The sequence below is a fragment of the Ptychodera flava genome (genome assembly GCF_041260155.1).
Source record: "Ptychodera flava strain L36383 chromosome 23 unlocalized genomic scaffold, AS_Pfla_20210202 Scaffold_24__1_contigs__length_23054250_pilon, whole genome shotgun sequence".
Classification (NCBI taxonomy): domain Eukaryota; kingdom Metazoa; phylum Hemichordata; class Enteropneusta; family Ptychoderidae; genus Ptychodera; species Ptychodera flava.
Genome location: NW_027248278.1, coordinates 8,838,743 through 8,860,223, shown reverse-complemented (window position 1 = coordinate 8,860,223; position 21,481 = coordinate 8,838,743). Strand labels below are relative to the sequence as shown.

Sequence of the window (21,481 nt, the reverse complement as noted above, 5' to 3'; positions counted from 1 at the left end):
AGTACATGGTGCGCTTGCTTACTCACAAAATATAAAGGATAACTCTTCAGTAGTTCTCAAAACATTTACATTCAGCGTCCCGTGTAGCACGATGTTGTTTTATGTATTAATGTAATAAATTGAGGCGGTCCCTTAAATGCAGAGAGGTCAACACGTGTCTTTTCACCTTTGACGTGCTGAGCGACAGCTGGCTTCGAGGAGCCCTAAAACGAGCTCACATATGTAACACCATAGGAACCCCACTGTTCTACTCAGCACAATCATAAGATTACGAGTGAAACAAAGGGTTGCAAGCAAACTGAAGAGCTGGGTAACTGGGCTTCATTATGCCTTTCCGAGGTTTTAGCGAGTAGGTAATACCCGCAGTGTATCCTGACCGAACGGGGTTTTCAAGTACTTGGCGCAGGTAAGGACACATTAAATTTATATAGGTAAACAGGAAGTTCATAAAAGAGCTTGAGGTTTACCGTTCTGAAGCTAACTGTCAAAGCGGGAACAACTTTCAAAGCATTATTTGTACTGACGAAGAAAGCGGTAAGAATTTTATTTCAAATCAGGTTAAGGTGAAACAAAATGTAGTCCGACTTGAAACAGTTAACCTGCAAGTTTGGGCAGTCTCTGTATCCGGGTCAAATGACCTCAGTTGCCCTAGATCAGCCTATTTCCTTAAACGTGTGACGTCAATGACAAAGAATGCTGTCCATAAAATATAATTTATCGTTTATTATCGCGAGAATTTTGCTTCGTGGACGTTATATACAAAACATCAAGGAACATCAGAACTTACTGGGTTCGTGTGGGATATTTACAACTGATAGGATTATGTACAATATCGGTTGTTGCCTGTATGTAGACATATTCATTACAAATATTTGACGTTGTCACAGATACAAATATTTGTCGTTGTCACAGATTGGGAACATAATGAAAAGCTTAAAGAGAGTGGTAAATTTAAAGAACGACACACACAAGTATTAAATTCATAAATCTTTGCTGGTTGTCACCCCGACGTACTGTTGTCGATGGCGTATGTGGTTGCAATGGTCCATCCCTTAAGTGTACAGAAACTTTAACTAAACGGGACCTATTAATTCAACTCCTCTAAGGTTAGTCAGGTCACAAGACAATTTCGGTTCCAGCTCTACTGGAGTGAGTTTTTCACAGTGAAGTCTAACATTCAGATTAAAATTCTGCGGCTCTGGTGCGACAAAATAATTCGTATTTATCTCTAAAACACGTCCAGTCTACACTAGCAAAATTACAGTTATCATACTTTATTGTGGAAGAGACCACTGATAACAATGACGTCATCTGAATAATGCTATAACATTTTGCAAAGTAAAGTCCACATAAACGCACATCATATAATGCTATATTGACCTCACTTCTTGGTCTTTTGGCCAGAGGTCCATATATCTTTCATCAATTTGACTTTGTTTGTGTACCGTCTATTTACTGTCTGTTCTGTGCTGTTTTTTGTCTATGTTTACAACTATTGTCTTACAAATTTTGACCTAGTGTTATTGGATTATGGATTGGTATGATTGCGATTATTTTTTTGCACAGGTTAATATTGACGACAGTTATCTTCTCGTTGTTCCGTCAACAGCGGCTAAGAAATAATTTTTTGGCGATACGTTAATCAAATACTCGCACGGCATCGTGCTTTGTCTACCTTCATGCGTTTGTTATCGCCCAGATAGGCACAAAATCTATTCAGACTGAGTTTGAAATGTACGACACGCCCTTCGGTATTTACAGTACGTCCACTCGTCAGATGAGGCGGGCGCTGGAGCAATAAATGATTAATGAAAAATTGTCAAACGAAAATCTGTTTCACTCGTTTGATAATACAGACGTTAAGATTAATTCGCTCCCTGGCTTTTTTCTTACAGTCCTAATGTACTAGGGACACGTGGAAATGAATATTGACATTCGGCAACAGCTTTCACTATAAATACCTTGCCACGTCAGCGTTACGGCAGTACACCTTTGCTGCCGTCGTGGAGTCGCATCACGTATCCCTGGTCTTTGCGGGCCTGGATTTGTTGAATTGGTATGATAGACTGGAATACGTCTATTACTCTACTGTTGTCGACACTGTCATGGTGTACAGCATGAATTATTATTTGCGGTTTTTTGTAACGTCATGTTCACCAAATAAAGGTTGGCGTTCACCTTTAGTGATGTCTGCTGCACTATTATTTACCCGGTCACAGTATTTTAGTCAAAATATAGTAGCCAACTATTCCAACAAATATAGATCATACATGTAGCATAGAAACAGGTTTCAGCTTTTTAATCAATGCTGTCATGTCAATAGAGCTGTTTTGCTTGACCGATGTTTTTGAAATTTATCTGCTAATAAATGATTCATCTATTTTTAAGTGTCTATTTTTATTTAGTACCTATATGAATGAGTTCACCGACAAGTTAATCATTTGCGACATGGCAATTGAAATTTAAATATCTTTACGCCTTATAATACAATGACATACATCATGTCACTGACAGATACCTGACGATCATCGTGTACACTTTTTTCTTTAAAAGGTACCAACAACTCACCTCCGACCAGTTTCTTCAATACAGTCGCTGAGGGCCATCAACATTACTTGCTGAGGCTTCTACAGCTGACTTAATGAAAAGTGAGGCAAGTTACGTGAGACCGCGTTGCCATCAGTGTTCATGAGTACACAGGTAACAGGCTAGTCAAACATTAGCTCGTTGCTTTACAGAGAATATTAATTAATAATGGCGGACAGGAACATAAATACCTAAAATGTTGAGCTTCAGTGAAATATCTGCTTATGTTATTCTTAATGGAAATGGTGTGTCAAAAATATTTGTAACTTAATCATCCCCCTAAAATATTTTTGTGCATCGTACAATGCCTGTGCATGTAGATATCTGACCGTAATCCATTTTATTAATACCTCAGAACTATCATTTAATTGAAACGCAGTTGCTTGGAATTTAATACCTTTATAAGTTCTGCAATACCTTGTGTCGGATAATAGTCCCCGATGAGCAGAGTTTTTCACAGTTACAAGTGCACGTATTTATTTATGTCCTCGTTTATTTTGTTCTTAACAGGGGCAACAATTGATGTCACCGTGTTACCGTAACAACTACCCATCAGTTGTAAGTTTGGCAAGTAAATCATGACCACTGGTACTGTGAAAGGTCGGCGAAGTTTCAAGTTACCGGAAATACGGGCGAATCTTCTGCATTGCAGCATTTGTTTTGAACAATACACAAATCCAAGATGTCTACCATGCCTGCATTCATTTTGTTACAGCTGTCTTAGTAAGTACGTCAAAAATGCAGACACAATTCGCTGCCCCTCTTGTAATCAAACATGGGATATTCCTGACGATGGAATCGGAAAATTTCCCCCAAACTATCTTCTAAATGATCTCCTAGAAATAATAGGTCCCGAGGAAGAGGTAGAAATTGACAGAAAGTGCCAAATATGTAACGAGAGCCCACAATGTTATGTTTGTGTGGATTGTGTTTGCTGCATGTGTGACGAATGCACCGATCATCATAGAAAATTACCGGCGGTCAAAGAACATAGGATATTTCCCCTTGAAGAAATAACACAGGTGAAGGCCCATCAACACTCTCTGATAAGGAGAGACATCCATTGCAAAAGACATAACAAAATTATCGGCAAGTTTTGTAATACATGCGAAGTCCAAGTGTGCGAGTCGTGCATTGCTTCTACACATAGATCACATACCTATGTCCCTATTTCTGCGGTTACAAAACAGTATCAAAAGTTACTCTCTGGTTGTTTGAAAAGCATGAAGACGAAGTTGAGAAAGTATGAAAAAGTTACAAAACGATTAGAAACATCCCTCAGCGATCTAGAAAACACACTCAGAGAAGAAGTCGAAGCTGTCGAAACTCAGGTCCAAGAAATAATCGACAAAATTAATCAGGAGAAAGAGGATTTAATAGGTTCACTCGAGAGAAGCTTTGAACGTGAACTCGATACAATTAGACAGGACATAATTGTATCCAAAGAAAAACAGCAGGTAATTGGCAGTGCCGTTGGAAACGTTAATGATCTCATTAAATATGGCACTCCTGCCCAGATCGTAGCTTCAAAGCCTCTTGTTGAGCATTACACCATTGATATCGATTCATCTCCTGTGTTTAAGCACTCCGGAAATGATAAATTGATGACCTTTGTCCCTGTCCATATGCGACCTGATACCTATATAGGTTCGATTCAACATGCATTTTCTGCAAATGAATTTGCATTTGAACTACACACTACTGACACTCTCAGAGTAGGAGATAAAGTCTACGGTAGCATAAAGATAAACTGTCAGAGGCAAGACCAACTGAAATTAATACATAGGTATTTAGAGGGAGCAGTAGAACATCCTGATGATAGTGCAATAGGTATTGAAATAGAGCCTGCAAAAGGTGATACAATATTTTGTAATGTCCAGTGTAAAGAAGCTGGTTCTCATAAAGTTAGTGTCAAACTGCACAGCATCGATGTAAAAGGGTCGCCTTGCTACTTTAGTGCCAAATCAAATAGGGATATTGTGCCCATGATCGAAAGCGAAGACACCGGAATGCACAGCGGGGTAGAAATCAGTTTATGTTGTGGAATTGCGATTGATAAAAAGGGGAAAGTACTTCTAGCTGATGGTTTACGACGGATCCAGAAATATAATTATGATACTGGAAAAGGGCGGGTAATTATTGAGGGGAAGGAAGACTCGTTTCCTCAATTCATAGCTGTATCGGACAAAAATGAATATTTTGTCACTGATATGGTCATCGTGAGTGTATATGACAGGAAAGGTAAACATCTTACTTCCTTTGGAAAGGGCTACCTTGATTATCCCATGGGTATTGGAATTAATAATCAGAAGGGGCTTATCTTTGTTGCAAACAAGAAAAAGCACACGATATCTGTGTTCACGGTTAGCGGGGACTTCAGGGGCTCACTTGATGACAATATCGCCGAAGAACATAGACTGGTCAATCCTTACGGCGTAGCTGTAAACAGCAAAGAGTGTGTCATCGTGTCTGACCGGGACAAACATTGCATTCAGGTCCATGATTCTCTTTGTAAGCCACTTTTTGTGTTTGGGTGTGAAGGCAGCGACCCGGGTCAAATGAAACACCCTGAGGTGTAGCGGTAGACAAAGATAACAATATATATGTTTGTGATTATGGCAACAACAGAGTTCAGAAATTTGATGATAAAGGTAGATTTGTGTGTTGTCTTAACGATGGTATGCTTCTAGTGGGCCCGAAGGATGTTGCGATTGACGACAGAAATGACAGAATATTTGTTACTGCTGGCAACGGTGTATATGGTTTTATATAACTCATCTATAATAAGTGAATCACTTTGTAACTTTGTAAGCAATCGAAGTGGCCATTAATTACATCAAGAAAGCAAAAACTTTATCGACATCGTTTGCCTATCGTCGATACTCTGAATGTATGACGGACAGGAATATAAATTGCAAGTCCACTGTATTTCATAACATGTTCTTGGTCTTCCAAGTCAATGTCGTTATCAAAACATGTTTCACCTCTTGGTCAATGTGGTTTGTGATTATGGTCATATACAGAAACATGATCACCCTGATTGGAATTTTAGATGCCGTTGTCTACAAATACTAACATCTGACATACATAATGCGAAACTTAAAGTCAATCTGCTTCCTATGAAATACAACAGTTATATCTAATAAAACAACGCCTTCAAGCTCTTGCTTCAATGGTGACTACCAATATATACATCGTCCTATCAGGGGGATTTGAATCGACGTGAAAATTCCAAACTATAAATGATCCAAAATAAGAATTAACCAAGACACTCAGTTTAGATAATGCTCGCGTGTCTATTACTCACGTGTTGGATGTTTGATAGGAAGGTACTGCATCCTCGTCAAAATGACCAAAAGTTTAAAAGTTGTTGGTGTAGTTTCCTAGTTTCCTTCGTCAAATGACCGCTTCATTGGGAAAATCCACAATAGCATTTAACAAAATTTTAAAATGTGCAATTCTACAACCTGGGATCGCATACAAAGCAAACGACTTAAATTAAGCCAACAAAATGATCAGCTGTGCTAAATCTCAGAAAAGATTGAAAGGGGCGCTAGAGACCTACGATGAAGTCTGTTGGACAAACGATATTTGACTCTTTTTGGCAAGAAAAACACAGTATCAGGAAGTCTCTGATGAAACTGACCAAATGTTCATGGTCAGGATATCACGTCTCAATGTCATCTTTTGGCCACTAAGCCAAGTCATCGTGTGCTTGATAATTGATTGATATGTGTGTTTGTACATACTTAAAGGCACTCGTTACATATTTGGTTATTGTTGAACACATTTTAGTTTAAACAAAGATTTGTTTATTGTTTGCTACTTATTTAGTCATGAGCAAAGATAGGTATTTTGACAATTGTAGGAAATATTGAGCTATCAAAACTGAAGAGCAAAATTTTGTTATAATTTTGGCTTTTATATTACGTGATTTAGTATTTTGTATCTTTCATTCCAATTATATAAAGTAGCATATTTGGTTTCTCTATGGTTGGCTACAGTTTGTGGAATTGCAAGATGCGTAAGAATACATGTATGCAATAATGTTGATTTACTTTTCGATCCTTTATTCCTTTATTTTAGCTTATTATTCAAATAGAATGTTTTTCGCGTTCTTAGATTACATTTTCAAAATGTCTTATTTCAACAGCGATGCCTCTACAAAAACATCAAATGGCATGCTTGCTTTAGGACCTTTCCGAATGACTACCTTTAGCCAATATATTACATAGCAATATAATACTGTTTGTATTTTATGCAAGAATATATTGTACTCAACTAGAAACTGTGAAATGTGCTTTATATCTTTTAGTTTTACTTACAGAATTTCCAATACAAAAACTTCGTTTTTTCTGTAACTTCAAAGAGCATTTAAAGGCACAGTCGTTTACTCTGATGCCGTTTGAAGCTTCTATGTATTATTTTACGCTTGACTTCCTGATTGGAGTAGTAAATAAAGATAATGATGGTTCAACAATTATGACCACGTATGTTTGCCAGGTTGATGAGCGCTCTGGACAAAAAGTTGTTGCCCTTTGTGACTGCGAATGACATGTCAGATTGTAAGTTCTTTTGACATTTTATGGTATTCAAAACCCTTCAGTCTTTCAACTTCTGACATTCTATTTCAACATTGTTTATTTTTTTCCCTTTCCCCTTTTGTGACGAATGTCGCATCCGTCATTTGTCGTCGGATTTTCGTTCTTCCAAAGTCTCGCACAGGGAAGTGGAAAAAATTGAGTTTTGTTCGCTGTGGCACAATTCCAACTCTCCATATATTTGCAGTTTGATCAGGTAAAGATGGCTAATTAAAACTCAACCATCGAACACCAAGCATTTCTGGCTAAATCTCGAGCAATTAAACATATTTATTAACCTTGTGAGTACACGCTGCGCATGCATACTCACAAAATATAAGAATAATTCTTCAGTAGTTCTCAAAACAGTTACGTTCTCTCAGCGTCCTCATGAGAGGTTTTTTCTGTACTAATGTAATAAATCCAGACGATCCCTTAAATGCAAAGAGGTCAACACGTGCCTTTTCACTTTTGACTTGCTGATCGACATACATGCATGCTTCGAGGAGCCCTAAATGAGCTCATATATATGGCACTATTGACGCGCTATTGTTCTACTCAGCACAATCATAAGCTTACAAGTGAGACAAAGGGTTGCAGGAAACTGATGATTTGGGGAATAGCCTGTGACCTGGCTTCATTGTGCCTTTCTGAAGTTTTAGCGAGTGGGTAATACCCGCAGTGTAACCTGACCGAACGAGGTTTTCAAGTACTTGGCGCAGGTAAGGACACATTAAATTTGTATAGGTAAACAGGAAGTTCACAAAAGAGCTTGAGGTGTATCCTTCAAAGCTAGCTGAGAAAACTTTCATAGCATTATTCTTACTGAGGAACAAAGCGGTGAACATTTTATTTCAAGTCAGGTTAAGGTAAAACAAAATGTAGTCTGACTTGACATAGTTAACCTGCAAGTTTGGGCAGTCTCTGTATCCGGGTTTAATGGCCTCAGTTGCCCTAGATCCGCCTATTTGCTCAAACGTGTGAAGTCGATGACAAAGAATGCTGTCCATACAATATAATTTATCGTTTATTATCGCAAGAATTTTACTTCGTGGACGTTATATTTATACAAAAAATCAAGGAACACGAGTACTTACCGGTGATCGTGTTAGAAATATACAACTGATAGGATTATGTACAATATCGGTTGTTGCCTGTATGTAGACATATTCATTACAAATATTTGACGTTGTCACTGGTACAAATATTTGACATTGTCACAGATTGGGAACATAATGAAAAGCTTAAAGAGAGTGGTAAATTTAAAGAACGACACACACAAGTATTAAATTCATAAATCTTTGCTGGTTGTCAGCCCGACATACTAACGTTGGTCGTGGATCCCGTATGTGGTTGCAATGTTGAGTGTAAAGAAAATGTACCTAAATGGGACCTATCAATTCAACTCCTCTAAGGCTAGTCAGGTCACATGACAATATCGATTCCACCTCTACGGGAACGGGTTTTGCATCTTTTTACAGTGAAGTCTAACAATCACATACTGAGTTTGAAATGCATCGCACACCCTCGCCAGGGTTCCGGTATTTATAGTACGTCCATTCGTCAGATAAGGAGGGCGGCGGTGTAGCAAATGATTAATGAGCAATCGTCAAACGAAAATATGCTTTGCTCATTCAATAATACAGAGTGTGAGATCAAACCAAGCCAACGCTTTTGTTCTTACAATCCAAATATACTAGGGACGCGTGGAAATGAGTATTGACATTCGGCAAGAGACACATATAATTTGTCATATTCCCCATACGATTATGTTATTTCAGTCAAAAATATAGAAGCCAACCATTCCTACATATATAGATCAGACACGTGACATCAAAAATGTTCTCATGCTTTTTAATCATTATGTCAATAGAGCTGCTTTACTTGATCAATGTTTTTAAAATTTATGTTTAGAAATGATTCATCCACTTTTTAGGTATTTATATTTATTTATCACCCATATGAGTGACTTCACGGGACATGGCAATGGAAATTTAAATATCTGTATGCCTTATCATACAGTGACAAATGTAATGCCCTGACAGATACCTGGCGACCATCAAGCACATTTCTTTTCTTTTAAAAGGTACCAGCAATTCACCCTCTAGCAGTGTCTTCAATACAGTAGCTGAAGGCCATCGTATTGCGGAACCTTCTGCAGCCGACTTCATGGAAAGTGAAGCAAGTTACATGAGACGGCATCGTCATCAGTATCCATGAGTACTCAGGTACCTGGCTGGTCAAACATTAACTCGTTGCTTTACAGACAATATAAATTATGAAGAACAGGAACATAAATACCTGAAATGTTGAACTTTAGTGAGAGATTTCTTCATGTTATGCTTAATGAAAATGGTGTATCAAAAATATTTGTAACTTAACGAAGGCTGATAACCTAATTAAATATCTCTGACCGGAATCCATTTTTAATACGTCAGAACTATCATTCAATACAAACGCAGTTGCTCTGAATTTAATACCTTTACAAGTCATGCAATCCCTTGTGTCGTTTAATAATCCCGGATGAGAAGATCTTTTCACAGTTGCAGGTACACTTATTTATTCATGTCCTCGTTTATTTTGTTCTCAACAGGGGCGACAATTGACGTCACAGTGCTACAGTAACAACTACCCAGCAGTTGTAAACTTAGCGAGTAAATCATGGCAACTCGTTGTACTGTGAAAGGTCGGCGAAGTTTCAAGTTACCGGAAATACGGGCGAATCTACTGCATTGCAGCATTTGTTTTGAACAATACACAAATCCAAGATGTCTACCATGCCTGCATTCATTTTGTAACAGCTGTCTTAGTAAGTACGTCAAAAATGCACACATAATTCGCTGCCCCTCTTGTAATCAAACATGGGATATTCCTGAAGATGGGGTTGGCAAATTTCCACCAAACTATCTTCTAAATGATCTCCTAGAAATAATAGGCCCCGAGGAAGAGGTAGAAATTGACAGAACGTGTCAAATATGTAACGAGAGCCCACAATGTTATGTTTGTGTGGATTGTGTTTGCTGCATGTGTGACGAATGCACTGATCATCATAAAAAATTACCGGCGGTCAAAGAACATAGGATATTTCCCCTTGAAGAAATAACACAGGTAAAGGCCCATCAACACTCTCTGATAAGGAGAGACATCAATTGCAAAAGACATAACAAAATTATCGACAAGTTTTGCAATACATGTGAAGTCCCTGTGTGTGAGCCGTGTATTGGTTCTACACATAGATCACATACCTATGTTCCTATTTCTGCGGTTACAAAACAGTATCAAAGGTCACTCTCTGGTTGTTTAACAAGCATTAAGACGAAATTGGGAAAGTATGAAAAAGTTACAAAACGATTAGAAACATCCCTCAGCGATCTAGAAAACACACTCAGAGAAGAAGTCGAAGCTGTCGAAACTCAGGTCCAAGAAATAATCGACAAAATTAATCAGGAGAAAGAGGCCTAATAGGTTCACTCGAGAGAAGCTTTGAACGTGAACTCGATACAATTAAACAGACATTACTGTATCCAAAGAAAAACAGCAGGTAATTTGAAGTGCCGTTGGAAACGTTAATGATCTCATTAAATATGGTACTCCTGCCCAGATGGTAGCTTCAAAGCCTATTGTTGAACATTACACCATTGATATCGATTCATCTCCAGTGTTTAAGCACTCCGGAAATAATGAAATGATGACCTTTGTCCCTGTCCATATGCGACCTGATACCTATATAGGTTCGATTGAACATGCATTTTCAGCAAATGAATTTGAATTTGAACTACACACTACTGATACTCTCAGAGATGGAGATAAAGTCTACGGTAGCATCAAGATAAACTGTCAGAGGCAAGACCAAGTAAAATTAATGCATAGGTATTTAGAGGGAAGAGTGAAACATCCTGATAGTAGTGCAATAGGTATGAAATAGAGCCGGCAGAAGGTGAAACAATATATTTTTGTGTCCTGTGTAAAGAAGCGGGTTCTCATAAAGTTAGTGTCACACTGCACAGCATCGATGTAAAAGGGTCGCCCCGCTACTTTAGTGCCAAATCCAATAGAGACATCGTGCCCATGATCGAAAGGGAAGACAACGGAACGCACAGTGGGGTAGAAATCAGTATATGTTGTGGAATTGCGATTGATAAAAAGGGTAAAGTACTTCTAGCTGACGGTTTACGACGGATCCAGAAATATAATTATGATACTGGAAAAGGGCGAGTAATTATTGAGGGAAAGGGAGACTCGTTTCCTCATTACATAGCTGTATCGGACAAAAATAAATATTTTGTCACTGATATGGTCATTGTAAGTGTATATGACAGGAAAGGTAACAACTTACATCCTTTGGAAAGGGCTACCTTGATTATCCGATGGGTATTGTAATCAATAATCAGAAGGGGCTTATCTTCGTTGCCAACAAGAAAAAGCACACGATATCTGTGTTCACGGTTAGCGGAGACTTCAGGGGCTCACTTGATGACAGTATTGCTGAAGAACATAGACTTGTCAACCCTTACGGCGTAGCGGTGAACAGCAAAGAGTGTGTCATCGTGTCTGACCGGGCCAAGCATTGTATTCAGGTCTATGATGCTCTTTGTAGGCCACTTTTTGTGTTTGGGTGTGAAGGCAGCGACCCGGGTCAAATGAAACACCCTGAAGGTGTAGCGGTAGACAAAGATAACAATATATATGTTTGTGATTATGGCAACAACAGAGTTCAGAAATTTGATGATAAAGGTAGGTTTGTGTGTTGTCTTAACGATGGTATGCTTCTAGTGGGCCCGAAGGATGTTGCGATTGACGACAGAAATGACAGAATATTTGTTACTGCTGGCAACGGTGTATATGGTTTTGTATAACTCATCTATAATAAGTGTATCACTTTATACGATATGTGAATTGGATAGCAATGCATTGCTTTTGTAACTTTTTGACCAATCGAAGTGGCCATTAATTACATCAAGAAAGCAAAAACTTTATCGACATCGTTTGCCTATCGTCGATACTCTGAATGTATGACGGACAGGAATATAAATTGCAAGTCCACTGTATTTCATAACATGTTCTTGGTCTTCCAAGTCAATGTCGTTATCAAAACATGTTTCACCTCTTGGTCAATGTGGTTTGTGATTATGGTCATATACAGAAACATGATCACCCTGATTGGAATTTTAGATGCCGTTGTCTACAAATACTAACATCTGACATACATAATGCGAAACTTAAAGTCAATCTGCTTCCTATGAAATACAACAGTTATATTTAATAAAACAACGTCTTTAAGCTCTTGCTTCAATGGTGACTACCAAGATATACATCGTCCTATCAGGGGCATATGAAGCGACGTGAAAATTCCAAACTACAAATGATCCAAAATAAGAAATAACCAAGACACCCAATTTAGATAATGCTCGCGTGTCTATTACTCACGTGTTCGATGTTTGATAGGAAGGTACTGCATCCTCGTCAAAATGACCAAAAGTTTAAAAGTTGTTAGTGTAGTTTTCTAGTTTCCTTCGTCAAATGACCGCGTCATTGGGAAAATCCACAATAGTATTTAACAAAATTTTAAAATGTGCAATTCTACAACCTGGGATCGCATACAAAGCAAACGACTTAAATTAAGCCAACAAAATGATCAGCTGTGCTAAATCTCAGAAAAGATTGAAAGGGGCGCTAGAGACCTACGATGAAGTCTGTTGGACAAACGATATTTGACTCTTTTTGGCAAGAAAAACACAGTATCAGGAAGTCTCTGATGAAACTGACCAAATGTCCATGGTCAGGATATCACGTCTCAATGTCATCTTTTGGTCACTAAGCCAAGTCATCGTGTGCTTGATAATTGATTGATATGTGTGTTTGTACATACTTAAAGGACCTCATTACATATTTGGTTATTGTTGAACATATTTTAGTTTAAAAAACCATTTGTATATTGTTTGCTACTTATTTAGTCATGAGCAAAGATAGGTATTTTGACAATTGTAAGAAAATATTGAGCTATCGAAACTGAAGAGCAAAATTTTGTTATAATTTTGGGTTTTATATTACGTGATTTGGTATTTTGTATTTTTCATTCCGATTATATATAGTGGCATATTTGGTTTCTATATGATTGGCTACAGTCTGTGGAATTGCAAGATGCGTAAGAATACATGTATGCAATAATGTTGATTTACTTTTCGATCCTTTATTCCTTTATTTTAGCTCATTATTCAAATAGAATGTTTTCCGCGTTCTTAGATTACATTTTCAAAATGTCTTATTTCAACAGCGATGCATCTACAAATACATCAAATGGCATGCTTGCTTTAGGACCTTTCCGAATGACTACCTTTAGCCAATATATTACATAGCAATATAATACTGTTTGTATTTTATGCAAGAATATATTGTACTCAACTAGAACTGTGAAATGTGCTTTATATCTTTTAGTTTTACTTACAGAATTTCCAATACAAAAACTTCGTTTTTTTCTGTAACTTCAAAGAGCATTTAAGGCACAGTCGTTTACTCTGATGATGTTTGAAGCTTCTATGTATTATTTTACGCTTGACTTCCTGATTGGAGTAGTAAATAAAGATAATGATGGTTCACAATTATGACCACGTATGTTTGCCAGGTTGATGAGCGCTCTGGACAAAACGTTGTTGCCCTTTGTGACTGCGAATGACATGTCAGATTGTAAGTTCTTTTGAAATTTTATGGTATTCAAACCCTTCAGTCTTTCAACTTCTGACATTCTATTTCAACATTGTTTATATTATTTTCCCTTTCCCCCTTTTGTGACGAATGTCGCATCCGTCATTTGTCGTCGGATTTTCGTTCTTCCAAAGTCTCGCACAGGGAAGTGGAAAAATTTGAGTTTTGTTCTCTGTGGCACAATTCCAACTCTCCATATATTGCAGTTTGATCAGGTAAAGATGGCTAATTAAAACTCAACCATCGAAAACCAAGCATTTGTGGCTAAATCTCGAGCAATTAAACATATTTATTAACCTTGTGAGTACACGCTGCGCATGCATACTCACAAAATATAAGAATAATTCTTCAGTAGTTCTCAAAACAGTTACATTCTCTCATCGTCCTCATGAGAGGTTTTTTTCTGTACTAATGTAATAAATCGAGACGATCCCTTAAATGCAAAGAGGTCAACACGTGCCTTTTCACTTTTGACTTGCTGATCGACATACATGCATGCTTCAAGGAGCCCTAAAATGAGCTCATATATATGGCACTATTGACGCGCTATTGTTCTACTCAGCACAATCATAAGCTTACAAGTGAGACAAAGGGTTGCAGGAAACTGATGATTTGGGGAATAGCCTGTGACCTGGCTTCATTGTGCCTTTCTGAAGTTTAGCGAGTGGGTAATACCCGCAGTGTAACCTGACTGAACGAGGTTTTCAAGTGCTCGGCGCAGGTAAGGACACATTAAATTTGTATAGGTAAACAGAAAGTTCACAAAAGAGCTTGAGGTGTATCCTTCAAAGCGTTAATAGCATTATTCTTACTGAGGAAGAAAGCTGTGAACATTTTATTTCAAATCAGGTTGAGGTAAAAAAAATGTAGTCTGACTTGACATAGTTAACCTGCAAGTTTTGGCAGTCTCTGTATCCGGGTTTAATGGCCTCAGTTGCCCTAGATCCGCCTATTTGCTTAAACGCGTGACGTCGATACAAGAATGCTGTCCATACAATATAACTTATCGTTTATTATCGCAAGAATTTTACTTCGTGGACGTTATATTTATACAAAAAATCAAGGAACACGAGTACTTACCGTGATTGTGTTAGAAATATACAACTGATAGGATTATGTACAATATCGGTTGTTGCCTGTATGTAGACATATTCATTACAAATATTTGACATTGTCACAGATTGGGAACATAATGAAAAGCTTAAAGAGAGTGATAAATTTAAAGAACGACACACACAAGTATTAAATTCGTAAATCTTTGCTGGTTGTCAGCCCGACATACTAACGTTGGTCGTGGATCCCGTATGTGGTTGCAATGTTGAGTGTAAAGAAAATGTACCTAAATGGGACCTATCAATTCAACTCCTCTAAGGCTAGTCAGGTCACATGACAATATCGATTCCACCTCTACGGGAACGGGTTTTGCATCTTTTTACAGTGAAGTCTAACAATCACATACTGAGTTTGAAATGCATCGCACACCCTCGCCAGGGTTCCGGTATTTACAGCACGTCCATTCGTCAGATAAGGAGGGCGGCGGTATAGCAAATGATTAATGAGCAATCGTCAAACGAAAATATGCTTTGCTCATTCATAATACAGAGTGTGAGATCAAACTAAGCCAACGCTTTTGTTCTTACAATCCAAATATACTAGGGACGCGTGGAAATGAGTATTGACATTCGGCAAGAGACACATATAATTTGTCATATTCCCCATACGATTATGTTTTCAGTCAAAAATATAGAAGCCAACCATTCCTACATATATAGATCATACAAGTGACATTGAAACAGTTCTCATGTTTTTATCAATGCTGGCATGTCAATAGAGCAATTTTGCTTGATTAATATTTTTAAAAAATTATTTGTTAGCTATTCCAGCATATAGGATCAGACACGTGACATCGAAAATGTTCTCATGTTTTTTAATCATTATGTCAATAGAGCTGCTTTACTTGATCAATGTTTTTAAAATTTATGTTTAGAAATGATTCATCCACTTTTTAGGTATTTATATTTATTTATCACCCATATGAGTGAGTTCACGGGACATGGCAATGGAAATTTAAATATCTGTATGCCTTATCATACAGTGACAAATGTAATGCCCTGACAGATACCTGGCGACCATCAAGCACATTTCTTTTCTTTTAAAAGGTACCAGCAATTCACCCTCTAGCAGTGTCTTCAATACAGTAGCTGAAGGCCATCGTATTGCGGAACCTTCTGCAGCCGACTTCATGGAAAGTGAAGCAAGTTACATGAGACGGCATCGTCATCAGTATCCATGAGTACTCAGGTACCTGGCTGGTCAAACATTAACTCGTTGCTTTACAGACAATATAAATTATGAAGGACAGGAACATAAATACCTGAAATGTTGAGCTTTAGTGAGAGATTTCTTCATGCTATGCTTAATGGAAATGGTGTGTCAAAATATTTGTAACTTAACGAAGGCTGATAACCTAATTAAATATATCTGACCGGAATCCATTTTTAATACGTCAGAACTATCATTCAATACAAACGCAGTTGCTCTGAATTTAATACCTTTACAAGTCATGCAATTCCTTGTATCGTTTAATAGTCCCGGACGAGAAGATTTTTTCACAGTTGCAGGTACACTTATTTATTCATGTGCTCGTTTATTTTGTTCTCAACAGGGGCGACAATTGACGTCACAGTGCTACAGTAACAACTACCCAGCAGTTGTAAACTTAGCGAGTAAATCATGGCAACTCGTTGCACTTTGAAAGGTCGGCGAAGTTTCAAGTTACCGGAAATACGGGCGAATCTTCTGCATTGCAGTATTTGTTTTGAACAATACACAAATCCAAGATGTCTGCCGTGCCAGCATTCATTTTGTAAAAGCTGTCTTAGTAAGTACGTCAAAAATGCAGACACAATTCGCTGCCCCTCTTGTAATCAAACATGGGATATTCCTGAAGATGGGGTTGGCAAATTTCCACCAAACTATCTTCTAAATGATCTCCTAGAAATAATAGGCCCCGAGGAAGAGGTAGAAATTGACAGAACGTGTCAAATATGTAACGAGAGCCCACAATGTTATGTTTGTGTGGATTGTGTTTGCTGCATGTGTGACGAATGCACTGATCATCATAAAAAATTACCGGCGGTCAAAGAACATAGGATATTTCCCCTTGAAGAAATAACACAGGTAAAGGCCCATCAACACTCTCTGATAAGGAGAGACATCAATTGCAAAAGACATAACAAAATTATCGACAAGTTTTGCAATACATGTGAAGTCCCTGTGTGTGAGCCGTGTATTGGTTCTACACATAGATCACATACCTATGTTCCTATTTCTGCGGTTACAAAACAGTATCAAAGGTCACTCTCTGGTTGTTTAACAAGCATGAAGACGAAATTGGGAAAGTATGAAAAGGTTACAAAACGATTAGAAACTTCCCTCAGCGATCTAGAAAACACACTCAGGGAAGAAGTCGAAGCTGTCGAAACTCAGGTCCAAGAAATAATCGACAGAATTTATCAGGAGAGAGAGACCTTAATAGGTTCACTCAAGAGAAGCTTTGAACGTGAACTCGATACAATTAGAAAGGACATAGTTGTATCCAAAGAAAAACAGCAGGTAATTGGCAGTGCCGTTGGAAACGTTAATGATCTCATTAAATATGGCACTCCTGCCCAGATCGTAGCTTCAAAGCCTCTTGTTGAGCATTACACCATTGATATCGATTCATCTCCTGTGTTTAAGCACTCCGGAAATGATAAATTGATGACCTTTGTCCCTGTCCATATGCGACCTGATACCTATATAGGTTCGATTCAACATGCATTTTCTGCAAATGAATTTGCATTTGAACTACACACTACTGACACTCTCAGAGTAGGAGATAAAGTCTACGGTAGCATAAAGATAAACTGTCAGAGGCAAGACCAACTGAAATTAATACATAGGTATTTAGAGGGAGCAGTAGAACATCCTGATGATAGTGCAATAGGTATTGAAATAGAGCCTGCAAAAGGTGATACAATATATTGTAATGTCCAGTGTAAAGAAGCTGGTTCTCATAAAGTTAGTGTCAAACTGCACAGCATCGATGTAAAAGGGTCGCCTTGCTACTTTAGTGCCAAATCAAATAGGGATATTGTGCCATGATCGAAAGCGAAGACACCGGAATGCACAGCGGGGTAGAAATCAGTTTATGTTGTGGAATTGCGATTGATAAAAAGGGGAAAGTACTTCTAGCTGATGGTTTACGACGGATCCAGAAATATAATTATGATACTGGAAAAGGGCGGGTAATTATTGAGGGGAAGGAAGACTCGTTTCCTCAATTCATAGCTGTATCGGACAAAAATGAATATTTTGTCACTGATATGGTCATCGTGAGTGTATATGACAGGAAAGGTAAACATCTTACTTCCTTTGGAAAGGGCTACCTTGATTATCCCATGGGTATTGGAATCAATAATCAGAAGGGGCTTATCTTTGTTGCAAACAAGAAAAAGCACACGATTACTGTGTTCACGGTAAGCGGAGACTTTAGGGGCTCACTTGATGATAATATCGCTGAAGAACATAGACTGGTCAACCCTTACGGCGTAACTGTGAACAGCAAAGAGTGCGTAGTCGTGTCTGACCGGGACAAGCATTGTATTCAGGTCTATGATGCTCTTTGTAGGCCACTTTTTGTGTTTGGGTGTGAAGGCAGCGACCCGGGTCAAATGAAACACCCTGAAGGTGTAGCGGTAGACAAAGATAACAATATATATGTTTGTGATTATGGCAACAACAGAGTTCAGAAATTTGATGATAAAGGTAGGTTTGTGTGTTGTCTTAACGATGGTATGCTTCTAGTGGGCCCGAAGGATGTTGCGATTGACGACAGAAATGACAGAATATTTGTTACTGCTGGCAACGGTGTATATGGTTTTGTATAACTCATCTATAATAAGTGTATCACTTTGTAACTTTGTAAGCAATCAAAGTGGCCATTAAGTACATCCAAAAGCAAAAACTTTATCGACATCGTTTGCCTATCGTCGATACTCTGAATGTATGACGGACAGGAATATAAATTGCAAGTCCACTGTATTTCATAACATGTTCTTGGTCTTCCAAGTCAATGTCGTTATCAAAACATGTTTCACCTCTTGGTCAATGTGGTTTGTGATTATGGTCATATACAGAAACATGATCACCCTGATTGGAATTTTAGATGCCGTTGTCTACAAATACTAACATCTGACATACATAATGCGAAACTTAAAGTCAATCTGCTTCCTATGAAATACAACTGTTATATTTAATAAAACAACGCCTTCAAGCTCTTGCTTCAATGGTGACTACCAATATATACATCGTCCTATCAGGGGATTTGAATCGACGTGAAGATTCCTAACCATAAATAATTCAAATAAGAAATAACCAAGACACTCACGTGTTGGATGTTTGATAGGAAGGTACTGCATCCTCGTCAAAATGACCAAACGTTTAAAAGTTGTTGGTGTAGTTTCCTAGTTTCCTTCGTCAAATGACCGCTTCATTGGGAAAATCCACAATAGCATTTAACAAAATTTTAAAATGTGCAATTCTACAACCTGGGATCGCATACAAAGCAAACGACTTAAAATAAGCCAACAAAATGATCAGCTGTGCTAAATCGCTGAAATGATTGAACGGGGTGTTAGATACCTACGCTAAAGTCTGTCGGACAACATTATTTGACCATTTGGCAAGAACAACAAAGTATCAGAAAGTCTCTGATGAAACTGACCAAAAGTCCAGGGTCAGGATATCACGTCACAATGTCATCTTTTGACAACTAAACCAAGTCATCGTGTGCTTTATAATTGATTGATATGTGTGTTTGTACATACGTAAAGGACCTCGTTACATATTTGGTTATTGTTGAACACATTTTAGTTTAAACAACGATTTGTATATTGTTTGCTATTTATTTAATTATAGGCTAAGATAGGTATTTGGACAATTGTAGGAAAGTATTGAGCTATCGAAACTGAAGAGCAAAATTTTGTTATAATTTTGGGTTTTATATTACGTGATTTGGTATTTTGTATTTTTCATTCCGATTATATATAGTGGCATATTTGGTTTCTCTATGGTTGGCTACAGTTTATGACATTGCAAGATGCTTAAGAATACATGTATGCAATAATTTTAGTAAATGTTGATTTACTTTTCGATCCTTTATTCCTTTATTTTAGCTTATTATTCAAATAGAATGTTTTTCGCGTTCTTAGATTACATTTTCAAAATTGATATGAATGAGAAGCAAAAGTCGCAAATCATTCCACAAAGTTGAAGATAAACAGGGTGGAGAAACTGTTACAGCTAGCAGATAGATATCAAATATCAACCCATGAAAATGACCAAAATATTAATATATATTTCTCGTTAAGTGTTGAATTTTGTACAGTTTTATGGTCTATACAGGGGCACATGGTGTTTTATGACCGATATTTTCAAGAATTAAAAATTACTGGTCATAACTTCCATAATCAGCTTTGTTTGCTTTTAACTAAGTAGACACATTTACTTTACTCACCACTGTAAAAAAAAAACCGCTTGCATTTTCACTCTAAACAAACTCAAGAAGTACGCTTTGTGTAGCATTAATGTTCGAGAGATTTTATTACATATGTGTATCTTAAGTTTTGACGATGTATATTTTTGTCTGCTTTTGTCCTTTTAACGTGAGACAAAATTTTCTACAATTGTTTTGATTTAAATAAGTTATATTCGAAATATTTTCGATGGAACGTATTTCTATAAATCATTAATTCTTTTAAAGTAACCTTGAAGTTTGTTTGATGTTAATGTATTTAATGGAAGAAGATGTTTCAGTTTCATTGTTAAATTGCAATATATAGGTGTTAATTAACGGTGAATTTACAATGAAGTAATAATCGATGGCAAATTTACATAATCACTAAGACTTTTAAATTAAATAAGCATTATTTTTAATATAAATTTGTTGTCATGTATATTAAATGTAAAAAATATGTTAATGATATTACTTCCGAAGCAAAAAGTACCACATACAATATAACTGTACAAGGTATACGTTTAACTTTAAGTATATACTGTAATAAACTTATTAATTGCCCATCTAACGCTGGTTAAAAGACATGGTTTTCTGTTCAGATTTTTATCATCGCGTCATTAACATGAAGTGTTAAAGTTTAAATATTTTTCCCAAACATGGTGTCGTCATTTCTGCCCTTTACATGTATGAACAATGCCCCATCATTTTATCCAGAAATCCCTCTTCCATTAATTCAATATGTTACTGAACACAATATCATAGACTTAAATGAAATTTAGAATTCCAATTTATCCTGCAATCAAGTTTAGATAAACAAAAGTAAAGTTGCAGAGACTCTCCTTTAATTGAATATTAACGGGTTCGAAAGTATCCTCTGCCAAACTTACACAAACCCTTTGGCGGCCACATCTTGTCACCTTTTATAAAGTATAACATATAAAACATCGTGTAAACAATTCTCTTTCTCATGAAAGTGGAGGAATATCGTAGATAGTAACGGGTATGGTATTGCTCACTTGTTCTTTTTTGTACTTCTCGCGGAAGTAACAAGCAG

At 37.3% G+C, this 21,481-nt stretch overlaps 1 protein-coding gene and 3 long non-coding RNA genes across 4 annotated transcripts in view; all 4 read left to right on the top strand.

The window, feature by feature from the left end:
- The window catches only part of LOC139124619 (uncharacterized), a 64,527-nt gene extending 57,650 nt beyond the window's left edge, over positions 1-6,877 (top strand). Inside the window, exon 4 of the long non-coding RNA XR_011549986.1 lies at positions 6,781-6,877. This is a non-coding gene — a long non-coding RNA (uncharacterized lncRNA). The remainder of the gene's footprint in view (positions 1-6,780) is intronic.
- LOC139124617 (tripartite motif-containing protein 2-like) lies at positions 169-7,067 on the top strand. Its single transcript, XM_070690748.1, has 3 exons — positions 169-406; positions 2,554-2,700; positions 3,097-7,067. Exon 3 carries the CDS (start codon positions 3,165-3,167, stop codon positions 5,163-5,165), a length of 2,001 nt encoding a protein of 666 aa, XP_070546849.1. The 5' UTR covers positions 169-406; positions 2,554-2,700; positions 3,097-3,164; the 3' UTR covers positions 5,166-7,067.
- A 566-nt stretch (positions 7,068-7,633) lies between these two features.
- LOC139124615 (uncharacterized) lies at positions 7,634-13,761 on the top strand. The gene is made up of 3 exons (XR_011549978.1): positions 7,634-7,888; positions 9,253-9,394; positions 9,760-13,761. It is a non-coding gene; the product is annotated as an uncharacterized lncRNA (long non-coding RNA).
- A 565-nt stretch (positions 13,762-14,326) lies between these two features.
- Positions 14,327-20,995, top strand: LOC139124492 (uncharacterized). The gene is made up of 3 exons (XR_011549928.1): positions 14,327-14,589; positions 16,028-16,169; positions 16,534-20,995. It is a non-coding gene; the product is annotated as an uncharacterized lncRNA (long non-coding RNA).
- Positions 20,996-21,481: the final 486 nt, after the last annotated feature.

Bases quoted from the DNA above. Each gene is read 5' to 3' on its own strand.
- LOC139124617 (XM_070690748.1), top strand. From the start codon at position 3,165: ATGACCACTGGTACTGTGAAAGGTCGGCGAAGTTTCAAGTTACCGGAA.